This window comes from Astatotilapia calliptera, chromosome 4, assembly GCF_900246225.1.
Source record: "Astatotilapia calliptera chromosome 4, fAstCal1.2, whole genome shotgun sequence".
Classification (NCBI taxonomy): domain Eukaryota; kingdom Metazoa; phylum Chordata; class Actinopteri; order Cichliformes; family Cichlidae; genus Astatotilapia; species Astatotilapia calliptera.
In genome coordinates, this window is record NC_039305.1 from 1,710,798 (window position 1) to 1,723,263 (window position 12,466).

At 44.8% G+C, this 12,466-nt stretch overlaps 2 protein-coding genes across 4 annotated transcripts; one reads left to right on the top strand and one right to left on the bottom strand.

Moving 5' to 3' along the window:
- The first annotated feature begins 2,246 nt into the window (after positions 1 to 2,246).
- Positions 2,247 to 7,530, top strand: jmjd8 (jumonji domain containing 8). Its single transcript, XM_026163918.1, has 9 exons — positions 2,247 to 2,536; positions 3,518 to 3,613; positions 3,706 to 3,754; positions 3,864 to 3,960; positions 4,038 to 4,106; positions 4,655 to 4,774; positions 4,985 to 5,052; positions 6,485 to 6,619; positions 7,053 to 7,530. Exons 1-9 carry the CDS (start codon positions 2,439 to 2,441, stop codon positions 7,131 to 7,133), a joined length of 813 nt encoding a protein of 270 aa, XP_026019703.1. The 5' UTR covers positions 2,247 to 2,438; the 3' UTR covers positions 7,134 to 7,530.
- Positions 7,531 to 8,014: 484 nt separating this feature from the next.
- LOC113020171 (E3 ubiquitin-protein ligase CHIP-like) lies at positions 8,015 to 11,329 on the bottom strand. Of its 3 annotated transcripts, none has more exons than XM_026163916.1 (8): positions 11,241 to 11,329; positions 10,476 to 10,686; positions 10,126 to 10,324; positions 9,858 to 10,023; positions 9,676 to 9,763; positions 9,499 to 9,555; positions 9,289 to 9,405; positions 8,015 to 9,130 (listed from the first exon to the last, which is right to left on the bottom strand). In XM_026163916.1, exons 2-8 carry the CDS (start codon positions 10,593 to 10,595, stop codon positions 9,005 to 9,007), a joined length of 873 nt encoding a protein of 290 aa, XP_026019701.1. In that variant the 5' UTR covers positions 10,596 to 10,686; positions 11,241 to 11,329; the 3' UTR covers positions 8,015 to 9,004. The 3 variants fall into 3 exon arrangements, with proteins under 3 accessions (XP_026019701.1, XP_026019702.1, XP_026019700.1); XM_026163917.1 differs by having other exon boundaries at positions 11,262 to 11,324; XM_026163915.1 differs by lacking the exon at positions 11,241 to 11,329 and adding an exon at positions 10,990 to 11,224.
- Positions 11,330 to 12,466: the final 1,137 nt, after the last annotated feature.

A 12,466-nucleotide genomic window follows, 5' to 3' on the forward strand; every position in this document is an offset into this window, starting at 1 on the left:
TCGTAGCTTAGGCGCTGTGTGAGAGAGAGCATGTGAATGTTTAGGCTTTTTATGATAAGGTGGAGGCACCAGAGGTTATAAAAGTTTGAGCAATGCTCCACCATTTTGAGATTTTGAGGCTGTCTGCATCAGTGTCCATCTCCCACGTGTGTGATCATTAAATCATCGTTTGACTCAACCCGGCCGGACCAGTGTTGTTATTGTGGTTTTTTCTCTTGTCTCCATCCCCAATATTTTGAACCTTAACAGGACGCACTTTGTCCCGTAATACAGTGAGAATCAAAAGTAGTCTATAAATGTTCATGGAATTAACGCTTTGTTTGAAAACATAATTCCCAGCCCCTCTCCTGCTTTGTGACCAATGAGCTGACAGCACACTTATGACAATTCGAGTATGACAATTCAGATTACCGCTCATCTCATTGGTCGAGGAAAGGTCGCTTGCGGAGAAAATACCGGAAGACAACAGATGACCACAACAAGAAGCATGGCCAACAGGGAAACAAACGCCGTCACTGCGGTGCAAGTCTCGGACGACAGTACACCTAAAGCTGGGCAGACACTGTGCGATTTTTTCAGTCACGTTATTCAGCTCCTGCTCAAACTGCACGATTGACTCGCAGGGGTTAGAAGTTGGTAGGTCACGATGCAGGTCTCACACTATACGGCCCGATGCTCTGATGCGACCTGAGTGCTCACACTGTGCCTCCATAACATGAAGGTTATAACAGAAAATCTGTCGCTCTCTCTCTGTCTTTCACTCACACAGACACACCACCACCATCAACTTTGCTAAATTGCTAATGAAAAACATGATCAGCTGTGATTGAGCAGCATGTAAATCCAACTATTTTCACGGTTGTTGTGGTCGTGATCATTTTGTGATGCCACATCGAAAAGGCTCGGATGAGCTTTCCAAAGTTCTACAAGTTGTGCCTCCATCGCTTGTGTCCAGATCACACGCTGCACAGCCGTGCTGCTCCGTCTTTTTCACCAACGTTTACGTGTTTGTGCGTGAGCAGTGTGAGCGGCTGTGGTGACACCCTCACGACCGATTGATGATCGGGAGCTGGTCGTGAGGTGTTAATCGCTTCTCGTTACCCCACGTATACTACACGACGCACGATGAAGGCCAAAATCGGTCCGATCACCAAATCGGTCGCACGACTCAAAAATCTTCTCAAAATGGGCCAAAAACCGCACAGTGTGAGCCCAGCATTAGAGCAGCAATGTTTGTTCCCCTCAGAGAAAGAAAAGAAAAAAGGCTGCAAAAGTACAGGGAGGAATGGGAAAAGGAAAACACCTGGCTGGGAAAGTGCACGATAACACCTATAAAGCGCACTGCACTGTGTGCCGGCGCACTTTTTCCATAGGCATGCTTCTAGTGGTGGGCACAAGAAGAACATGAGGGGTGTGAAAGCTCAGGGAACCCTTAACCATTTTTTTGTCCACCAGGCCACGGCAGAAGCAGATATGGTATGTAAACACTGGTTTGTTTTTTTAAACCCTCTGGTTAAGGTTATTATGGGCATGTGCAGTGAATATCAGCGCTATGTGGCCAGAAGTGTGATAATATAATTTATTTTGTGTAATAAACAACTGCAAGGATAGATGATTACAACAAATAGATGACTAATACATAAAAGTAATACATAGATGAATAATGATGATGAGTTAAGATGCGTAATCATGGGAACAAGTGGGTTTACAAACAGGAGCAGCTGATTAGCATTAGAAAAGCTGAAATAATACCTCAACTGAAGCCAATTGTACTATATGCACTATATGTGCACTGTTACAAGAATATTTTTCGTTCTATTGTTTTCTATTAATTTATATAATTTTAAGTTAAGCAGGACAGAGTTCCTTTAAAGAAAGATTTACTTATATTCTCAAAAGTTAAGCATGACAGGCTTCTGTTTAAGAAAGAGACCTGTTTTACTGTGTTAATGTTGTCATTTTGAGCTAAAAATAAATGGCTAAATGATCATTTGTTTCCCATATGGTCATATCACAAAGAATATGCATCTGCTTAAATCAACTTCAAGTCAAATGGTTAAAAAATAATTTCACACACAAAAAAAATAGCTACCACACTGGGAAGGGTGAAGACAACTGGGTTGCCCGGCCCTGGCCACGAGGTGTCCCTTATTTATTTTTCAGCGAGTTGGCAACCCTAGTCACAGCAGTGCTGCAGGGAAACGGGCCTCTTGAAATAAATAAAGAGTTGAGGACTACAAACCGATCTACAGAGGCGCTCAAACGTTCCACGCACCTCGAACGCATCAACCGGTCTGATTAATGTGGTCCTTTCTGATTGGCTGTCGTCCAGGAAGTAGGAGTCGGCGCTTACTTGACGTTCATGTGGGACACTGAGGAGAAACAGGCTGATTTGTGGGGCTGAGCTCGGTCGAAGCTCGCGGAGGCTTTTGGGGAGAATGGAGATCAAAGCGGCGCGGCTCGCTTTTATCTTCTTCACCGCCGCAGTGACTGCGCAGCTGCAGCAGCAGGAGGAAGATGAGGATGGAGGAGGATGGTGAGCTACACTCTGCTTCAGCCTGACACGTTTGCATAAAACTCATTCAAACAACCCTCGCTGTAGTTTCAACCAGACTCCGTTCAAAAACCTGTGAAGTTAACAGCTGTGTCCACGAGGAGCGATTTCAGTGGCACTGATGACGTCATACGTTTCATGCAGAACGAGCCCGGTCAGAGACGATTATGACTACGATAATATAACCGTATTAAACTGTCCGCGTGCTCCTAAATACGTCATATGGCAGCTGATTTTGTCCCCGCACAGATAAATAAATAAAATCATTTCACGTTATTTTTATTATTGTTTAATAAAATATAAAAGCACAATTTCAGATTTTCCCATCTTAGCTTCCAGCTGCACTTCAGCAGATCCGAGGGTGGAAATTAAAACGAGAACATTATTTTATCGTTTAAAGATAAACTCTGGATTCAGATTAGTGAGCTGCTGAGAGGCTGCAGTTCATCCAACGTCCAGGAGAGGCAGCAGTGAGTCAGCCCCATAGACTCCAGGTTAAAACTTTCCAGCAGAAATAAACATGTTTGCAGCCTGTAGATAACACCTGTGTTTATAACTCACCTATTTAAAGTTTGCATTATTAGGGGCGTGGCCTCTGTGACTGACAGGTGGATGGAGACACAGGTGTAGCTGTCTGCTAGCTTCACCTGACCTGGACCTCGTTTGTGCTGTTGGAGCATTTTGAATGACATCATGTGACCAATAACATGGCTGCTATGAGGTCTGAGGAATGTTATAAAAGGACGATCTCTGGGTGTGAGTCTACGCCTCAGTTTTATTTAATAGCTCCTCCTCCTCGCATCCTGGAGGTCATCAGCTCGAATGTGACATGAATGTTGGGTTTTTAAGGTGGAACGAGGGAGACAGATTTAAATGACTGAGGAGCTGCTGAATGAATGTTAGAGCGTGTAAGCAGCTCCACAGGTGAGCTCTGCTCTTACCTGCGCGCCCCGCTCTGCTCAGGTTCTCGGCCTCAGACGTCAGGTCTCAGGATGAAGGTCGGTGTAACATCGACGTGCTGCACGGCTCGTCGCTCTCGTACCAGCAGTTCATGGAGAGGTGCGTGAGTAAGCTGCTGTTTCTCAGCAGACATTCACTGATGACATCACCGTGTAAACAGCAGCACTAACCTTCAACTGTGTTTCCTGCAGGTACGCGTACGGCAGGCCGGTCATCCTCAGAGGCCTCACTGACAACACCGTACGTATTGAAAACAGACATCTTATCTACATGTAAGCATCACATGACTGAGCTGCAGGCAGGTGAGCACAGGTGAACAGCCTGAAAGGTCACGCTGGATCTGTTTCAGAAATTCAGGCTTCTGTGCTCCAAGTCGAGCTTACTGAGAGAGTACGGCGCCCACAGAGTGAGGCTCAGCACGGCCAACACCTACTCCTACAGGAAAGGTACGCCCGTCTCACCTGTGTGGCCTCGCAGACACACCTGTTTACTTCCTGCTCCTGACTGTGCTGATCTGTTTCAGTGGACGTTCCCTTCCAGGAGTACGTGGACGAGTTTCTGAGGCCTCAGTCTGCGGACGCCCTCGGCAGCGGTGAGTCTTAAAGCCGCCGCCGGGACAGGTGTTCAGGAAACGCTCTCGTTTGGTTTCCTGTTTCCTGGCTTTGCTTTGTTAAACTTGTTTTTTTGTTTTCTCTCATTTATTCAAGTTTTTTAGGTTTCGTCATTTTTTGTTTAATTCTAAACATTTTTGGTCACTTTGCTTTTTTTAAAAAGGATTTCTTAGTTTATTCATATTTTTTGGTTTTAATTGTTTGTATTTCCTCTTATTTAGTGATGTCTTATTTATTTATTTAGTTTTAAAACTTATTTCACTTCATTTTTTTTAGTTTTATTTTACTCTTGTTTATTTATTTATTTTTTTACTTTACTCTGAATTTTCTGTCAGAGACTTTATTTTTTATTTTAAATGTTTTCTATTTTTACTATTTTGCTTTTATTAACATGGTTTGTTTTCATTCATAATTAAAAAATATTTTGTTGTTTTCCTTATGAATCTGTTTCCGTCTGTTTTCTTCGACTGGACGCTGCTGTGACTTTTATGCTGTGAGATTTATTGAATAATGTTTGACTTTCCTGCAGACACGCTGTATTTTTTCGGGGACAATAACTTCACCGAGTGGCAGAGTCTCTTCGAGCACTACGAGTCTCCGCCGTACGTCCTGCCGCTCACCAGCGGAGCGTACAGCTTCGGCATCGCAGGTCAGAGAGCGGCAGACAAACGAGGAATGACATAAAATCAAGAGAAGGAAAAAGATCTGATAAACCTGACAGGACTCGTGTGACACATAATTCTCTATGATAATCTGCTTTTTTAGGACCATTACTGTGAAAATTCTTTTAAAATGAAAGAAATCTCAGAAATATCCGAGAGTGGAATCCAAACTGTAGCTTCGCTTTCTTCTCCTTCAGGTCCTGGAACAGGAGTCCCCTTCCACTGGCACGGCCCGGGATACTCCGAGGTCATCTACGGAAGGAAGGTGGGAGGAATATGGGCTCAAAATGTGGTCATAAACTTTTTGTACTTGTAAATCAGGATTTGTATGTGTAAAAAAGATTTGTGTGTGGACTTAGCCAAAAAAATCCTGCAAGTTACAAGTACGAATTTTGACCCTATTTTTCTTCCTTTCATCTGATTGGTCAATGTCATGTCAATCACAAATGTAACAATCCAATCAGAGAACAGATGGGTTTAGCTGTCGAGGGGCGCTTTTTTTGAACTGCAGGTCCTTGAAGGGAATAAATGCTCTTTTACATGCCAACCCAGCGTTTTCCTTCATCACCACGAAGGAAAACAGTCTGTGGTCGTCCGAGTTTGGTGATTTTTGTGTCACAGGTCTATGTGTTTAATACAGGGACTTCCACAGCCTTTTCAACAGCGCTGCGGACCGCGGGGTGGGGGCGGGCAGTGTTTTGTAAATGACAGTCTTCATTACAAAGCTTTCTTCGTTATGAATTAGCATACATGTTTTTATTGAACATTTGAGGAACCAGCAAAAAAACCCCAGAAACTCTTGTAGTTCACATAAAGTCAGAGATAGAAACGACAAGGAGCAGGTGCATCTAGTACAGGTAGAGCTGCTGCAAAAACCCACAGAGCTCAGCAGCCAGCAACAAATTCTGGATCCTTTGCTTTTAGTTAGCAGTTAGCATTAGCAGCACATCCTGCGTCCGATGTGAAAGGACTTTTATGCTGCGCACTGTGACTCACAGCAATGGTCCTGGGTCAGCCCTGACTTTGTGTTAAACTAATCCTAAAGTAATAATGGTATTTCTAACCACTGATATACCACAACTTTATCCTTTCAACAGCTGCTGAAAGTTAGGGGACCTAGCTGCTATCGGATATTTATATAGAGATCCTCCAGCTTCAAACTGTATCACCCTTCAAGGACCTGCAGTTCAAAAAAAGCGCCCCTCGACAGCCAAACCCATCTGTTCTCTGATAGGATTGTTACATTTGTGATTGACATGACATTGACCAATCAGATGACGGGAAGAAAAATAGGGTCAAAATTCGTACTTGTAACTTGCAGGATTTTTTTGGCTAAGTCCACACACAAATCTTTTTTACACACACAAATCCTGATTTACAAGTACAAAATATTTATGACCACATTTTGAGCCCATAGAGGAAACCAGCTGTTTAATTAAACTAATTAAAGAGGCTCTGTGTGGGGAGGGGAGTGGCTTTGTGGACATGTGGCGCCCTCTGGTGGATCTCAGCCATTCAGAGCTGGATTTCCAGTAACGGAGTGGATGAGGTGTGGTTGTGTAAATGCGTGCTTAAATCTGCGGGTCATGTGGCAGCGTCTCAGTGTCAGATTTTCAAAATAAAACTGAAGTAAACTAAAACTGCTTCCTCACAGAGTGATGCGTTTCCTGTTAACCTCTGAATTACTCCTCACACAGCGGTGGTTCCTCTACCCGCCCGATCAGGAGCCTCACTTCCACCCGAACCGCACCACTCTGTCCTGGGTCACAGAAACGTACCCCAACCTGCTGGAGGACGAGGCCCCGCTGGAGTGCACCATCCGACCCGGAGAGGTAACGCCGCCCAACCTGCTCACGACTCGCCCCAAGCACACACAGCAGGGTCGCTTTATCTCAGCGTCGATTTCAGTAAAAACATGAAAGTTAGTTCATGTGTGTAAAGTAAAAAGCTTCGTCTGGACTCTGACCCCAGATGCCGGCGAACTAAGCAGTGACCCGTTCAGAACGCCACAGCTAAACAGCTGATTTAAGAGAGACGGGATTCAGCAACGCTTCAGATGTGAGAGCAGTGATACTCAGGCTGTTTCCTTACTTGGACATTTAATTACACCTCATGCTTCTGAAGTTTTCAGCCGTCCTGGAGGTTTTCCAGCCCCTGACGGGAGACCGGCTCTAAAACTGAGCCCACGGAGCGCCGCCTGTTACATTTGAACGACTGGATCGTGAGCGCGGCGCTAACGGTGCGTTTCTGCATGTTTGTCTCCAGGTGCTGTATTTCCCCGACCGTTGGTGGCACGCCACTCTAAACCTGGACACAAGCGTCTTCATCTCCACCTTCCTGGGCTGAGCTCTCAGGACGTCTTTAAGGATTTCCTGGCACATTTTAAGAAAACTGACTCACAGAGGGATTCAACCGCAAATAACAGATTTGTGTCATTTTAGGATGTCTGCAGTTTAATTCTGCAGACCTCGGGGGATCACAATCACAGATTACTCATTTATTTTAGCAGGTTGTTGTAATGTTGACCATCACGCTGTGTTTCTGCACTCTGGAAGCTGAATTCAGCTCTGATCACCGTGTGCTGCAACAGGTTTTACTTGAAATCAAATGCAAACATCTTTTCATTTTTTGATGAGATTTGATTTTCTGTCATGTTAACTTTTTTTACGGCGACCCCGAGGGGTCACGGAGAAGCAATAAAGTACTTAAAATCCTGGGAATTAAACCGAGGAACTAAACTGGATTTGTTTTAAATGTTTTTATTCCGAACATCTGAACAAACTGTAACATGACTCTAACACTGAGCCCTCCCACTCTCCGGCTGCCTCTAACGGTCAGGGAAGCACTCGGGGAAAATTTCTTCCAAAATGCAAAAAGCATGTGACAGCTGTGAAATCTCCACACATCTGGAGCCAAAAAGCCAAAACGCTAATACAGAGGCCCCGATGTGGGCGGAGTCAGTAATCATTTCCATCTTTTATATACAGTTTAACAATCTGAGGCAATCGTTCTCAATGTGCCCATTTATTTTATTCATGCAAAACCTTTAATCTGTTTGGCCCCTGCAGGCCTCCGTAGCTGTCTGCTTCTCACCGGGTAAAACAAAAAGAGCTGAGGTTGAAGATGTGAGTGTTTCTGGAGCTTTTCTCATTTTGTCTTTTATTTGAGCTGGTTTTGGATTGTTTGTGGTCACTGAGCGAGACGAGCACGAATAACTGAGGCTGAAATACAAAAACACGAAAGATTTATTCACATTTATTTCTACTGAACATCGGCAGGTTGATCAGAGTTTTCCCTTACAGACGTTGCATCACCTGGATCTGAAAACCGTTCCCTGTGAAATCTGCTCCCACTAAACAACCGCGCAGGTTTAACTTGATTGATCTGAAGCAGAAACGATAAAATAGCAAAAACATCGAGGATGAAACGAGTGAAAACGGGCCGGCGTACAGAATACTGAGCATGGTGCGATGTCTCATGTTTGCTCAGGTGTCAGTGAATGCAGCGCTGGCCTGACAAACACCACCTTTCAGGACTTTCCAGTTTCGTCTCCTCAAACATTAAAGATCTACAGCCGAAGCGTTCGGAGCTGCGACGTGGGTGCGAACCAGTAAAACCAGAGTTTAACCTGCGATGTTTATACCTTCAGCAGCGTACAGTCATAAAGAACGGTGTCGGCTCAGCGCTCTCTCCTACGTCCTTTTTCCAGAGATCTGATTGGCTGGCGAGTGATGATTTCACACCTGTTGATCTCTTTTCTCACCTCGCGTCGCAGCCTGGGCCTCTGATTGTTGTGCAGCAGCGTGATTGTGGTCATGTGGTTCTCAGACTGCTACGCCATCAGCGCAGGGCGTCGTTTTCAGTCTGTATTTAATCAGATTAAAGCGGAAGTGGTGGGTTTTGTTTCTGTGGACACTAAAGTGGACCCACTCTGCTCATTAACTGGACTCGAGAGTGGACTTTAGCCCACTTAGCTCAGCGGTGCAGGAAAAAAACATCTGCAGTTTAAACTTTTTGGCTCACGGGGATTAGCGCACACACCGAACGTCATGTTTAATACAAACATCCAGCACTGGAACATGACAGGAAATAAAGAGGAGATGATTGGCCCGTTGACCTCACGCAGCAGCTGTCTTTACCTCTCATGATAAAAACTCCCAGAGTGACGGCTGCTGTGACTGGGATGTTTAAAATAAAGCTGAATTGAACAAACTGGGTCAGTAGTCCTCCACCCATCCGTTCTCCAAAATAAAAGCATCGATGACTTCCTTCATGGCCAGGTTTGGGATGAGCTGATCTTGGGTCAGCGGCGTGCGCGTCACTGGATCAAAATGTCCGACTCTCTGTGGGAACAGAACAGAGAGCCGTGCGTCCTGTCGTCATCACAATACTACAGACTTTGGTTAAACTTCATTCGCTGGTAAAATCAGGATTTGATGAGTTTTTCGTGCTGAAAATGAGTCAATGAAAGCAGCCGTGAGCGAGTTGGGGCATTTTTTACCTGCAGGTGCTCCTCGATGTCTTTGCGGTCGTAGGTGATGCCGCTGGGAGTGATGCACGGCTCCCTCATCAACTCAAAGCTGATCTTTCCACACAGGAAGTCTGGGATCTCACGCTTCTGTCAAACACCAAAACAAACTCATTTGTCCTAAACCGGCTCGTTGTACGAGGACTCGTCCGACTGAGGAAAACACGGCGGACCATCACTGACCTTCCTCTTTTCATCGACCTGACAGAACAGCTCCTCCAGGTCCGACAGGTATTTGTCCTGCAGATAAATAAATAATATAAATCAGAATTTGTTTGCTGGCAGCATTTCAGCTTTAATGTTTTGCACTATCAGGACGCTCCTGATGTCACTGAGGAGAATTTCACAATAAAAGCCTACGTGTTTGGTGTGGATCTCGTTGAAACGCTGACGGACTCTGCTGTCGTCGGATTTTTCCTCTTGCTTCTGTCTGCAGTGTTCCAGTTCTCTGAGGATCAGACCACACAGACAGACACACTTTACTCCAGGAGCCCTCGTTACAGCGACCAAACGGCCGACGGCTCGTTTCTCTCGGGCCCTGCCTCTTTTTCTCGGCGTGGATGAGTTTGGTGAGATAGGACTGCAGCTCGCTCTCCTGGTTGATCCTCCTCTCCTCCATACTGTTCCAGCGCTTCTTCTTAGCGATGCGCAGTGCGCTGGGGATGTCGTCGCCAAAGTTCAGCCGCTGCTCTTTTGCCAGATTATAAGCTGGAGAAGGAAACAAAGAGGTTTTTTAATGCAGTGTTCCACTGTTTGCAGACTCGCTTTCTTCATTTCTGAAAAAGAAGCAGGCGTGTTCTAAATCCCTACCTTTCTGCAGGTTGCCGATGGCGTCGTCGTAGTTTTCCATCTCCAGGTGACACTGTCCCATGAAGAAATGTGCTTTGACCGACTGGCTGTCGAGCTCCAGAGCCTGCCTGCAGTCTGCCAGAGCTTTGTCGTACTGCTGCAGCTTCACGTAGCACAGCGCTCTGTTGGTGTAGTACGCCGGAATGGAGGGACTGTGGCTCTGATGGAGAACAGACACACGGAGGAGGCGGCACTGATCAGACTGATTCCTCGGTTTCTCAGAGAAAATCATGGAAGTCAGGAAAAGTGTGTTTATATGAAAATGAGCAGAGGGAGGAAGGCGAGCACGCTCCCCATCGCCTGACCCTTACTATGGCTTTGGTGTAGCAGGCTGCAGCCTCCAGGTATTTGCGGCTCAGGAACAGACGGTTTCCCTGCTCCTTCAACTCCTGAGCCGACACAGAGGCGTCCTTCTCCGGACTTTCGGACATTTTGTCACCCGAGCCGGCTGCACCACCAGCAGCTGCTGCTTTGCTTTGCTTCCCTATCCTGACACTGGGATCCAACAGGAGGAAGAGGAAACTGGAGGGGAAAGATCCAGGGAGTGAGTCAGTGTAAGAGGATGTTTGGTACCTTTACCTGGCAGGAGCTAGATCCTAATGAACAGCATCCTGTCCTGACTGGACGATGAGATCAGACTTTGCTTACACAATCAGGATATTATTGACTAGATGCAACAATGCTGTAACTTTGATTACTGAGTTTGTGCAGGTAAACAACTGTGCACAGGCAAACAAAACTACACCTGTAATCCTACCATGTCAGTTTGAGTGCATTTATTAGTTCTTACTGCGCATCACCACAGACACCGAAAACATGACTAACCCGTTTTTCACGGAGCTCTGAGCTCTCACCGCCCACACACCATACAGGAGGAAATGCTAATGTGAAGCTAGCCCTAGCATGCTAATGTTTCTTTCCCTCTTCTTCTGACCTGGTTCTTCAGAGCTTTGGTCTCCAGCCACGTTGTTTAATTAAAACGGGGCTATAAAGCTAATCAACGAAGTCTGCTATCAGCCAGCACAGCTAGCTGTAGCAGATGCGACACACACACCCAGCGCTAGCTAAAAGCGTACCTGAGCGTCACGGCTACACACCTGAGGAGGCTGAAAACCACCTGGACCTCGAAGGGCTCACGCTTCCTCTGTGACGTGTAAATATGCCGTTTTTATATCAAATAAAACGCCAAGATAAAGCTCACAGCTACGAGCTGCCAACAGATGTTTTGGTTTGGAGCGTGATGAGAAACGCGTCATCACGTCCGGAAGTGGGTTTTGGGACAGAAAATACCTTAAAATATTTCGCATTTTAATAATTTTTCTCTCTGAAAGTAATTTATGGATATGTTTAGGGACAGTGATGAGTACGTGACAAACAAAACAACTCGGCGCCGTTTATTCTGCAAATATGTCAATAAATACATGTTTAAAATTATTAACAAAACTCACATTACAGCCGTGGTGTACTAGGGGCGGGAATCGGAACGCTGCCAAACTCGCCTTCGAATCACTCGAGTTTTAAGATTTGTTCATCATCAAAGTAATTCAGTGACACATGTCAGTACGTCAAATGGTGCACATAAAGAAGAACCTCCTCATAACTAATTCGGTCTTGTTAATTCTACAAATATGTAAAAATAAAGGTTACAATACGTGTTAAAGCCATAACGTGCTGATTATGGGTTCTCAGTCCTGTTTTAAGATTACTTAGGGACAGAAATAATCGATTAAGCTCTACATTAATGCATATATAAGAAGAAGAAGTGGCTCATAACGTATTCGGCACATTTAGTTTTAAATATATATTGATAAATAAGGGTTAAAAAATAAAATCAAAGTGATTGTACAGCAAAGATGTACTAGGAAGAGTTGATCCAGAGCTTTCCTGGGAATCAGTGGATTTTAAAATATTGTGGTGTCAAAAGTGACACAGTGATGGGTGTTAGTGCACTCACGAATTATAAAAAAGAACTCTAGATAATTCTGTGTATTTAATTCTCCACACTGTAAAGGGCCATGCAACTGTTTATTGTGAAATACTGCATTAAAAGACTTTTCTGCTGATTGCGTCTCAAAAAATGAAAAAACGAAGATGTGAAAACTTTCAAATGTTTATTTCCTTCAGTTCACCCGCATATTTTTTTCTATTGTTATTTACATTCATACTGCTATGCATACAGTATATAAACTTTATATTAAAGTAGCTACTGAGCGAACAGAATACGGAGTAAAAGTCAACCTGAACGTTTAAAAAGCTTCAGTGTAACACTAACCACATCAGAATGCATACACGTCTATTTTCA

Coding starts and splice junctions, on each gene's coding strand:
- jmjd8 (XM_026163918.1), top strand. CDS start 2,439: ATGGAGATCAAAGCGGCGCGGCTCGCTTTTATCTTCTTCACCGCCGCA. Junction 3,755..3,863: donor GAGGCCTCACTGACAACACC/GTACGTATTGAA, acceptor GATCTGTTTCAG/AAATTCAGGCTTCTGTGCTC. Junction 4,775..4,984: donor GTACAGCTTCGGCATCGCAG/GTCAGAGAGCGG, acceptor CTTCTCCTTCAG/GTCCTGGAACAGGAGTCCCC.
- LOC113020171 (XM_026163916.1), bottom strand. CDS start 10,595: ATGTCCGAAAGTCCGGAGAAGGACGCCTCTGTGTCGGCTCAGGAGTTG. Junction 9,764..9,857: donor ATCCACGCCGAGAAAAAGAG/GCAGGGCCCGAG, acceptor TCTGATCCTCAG/AGAACTGGAACACTGCAGAC. Junction 9,556..9,675: donor ACGAGATCCACACCAAACAC/GTAGGCTTTTAT, acceptor ATTTATCTGCAG/GACAAATACCTGTCGGACCT.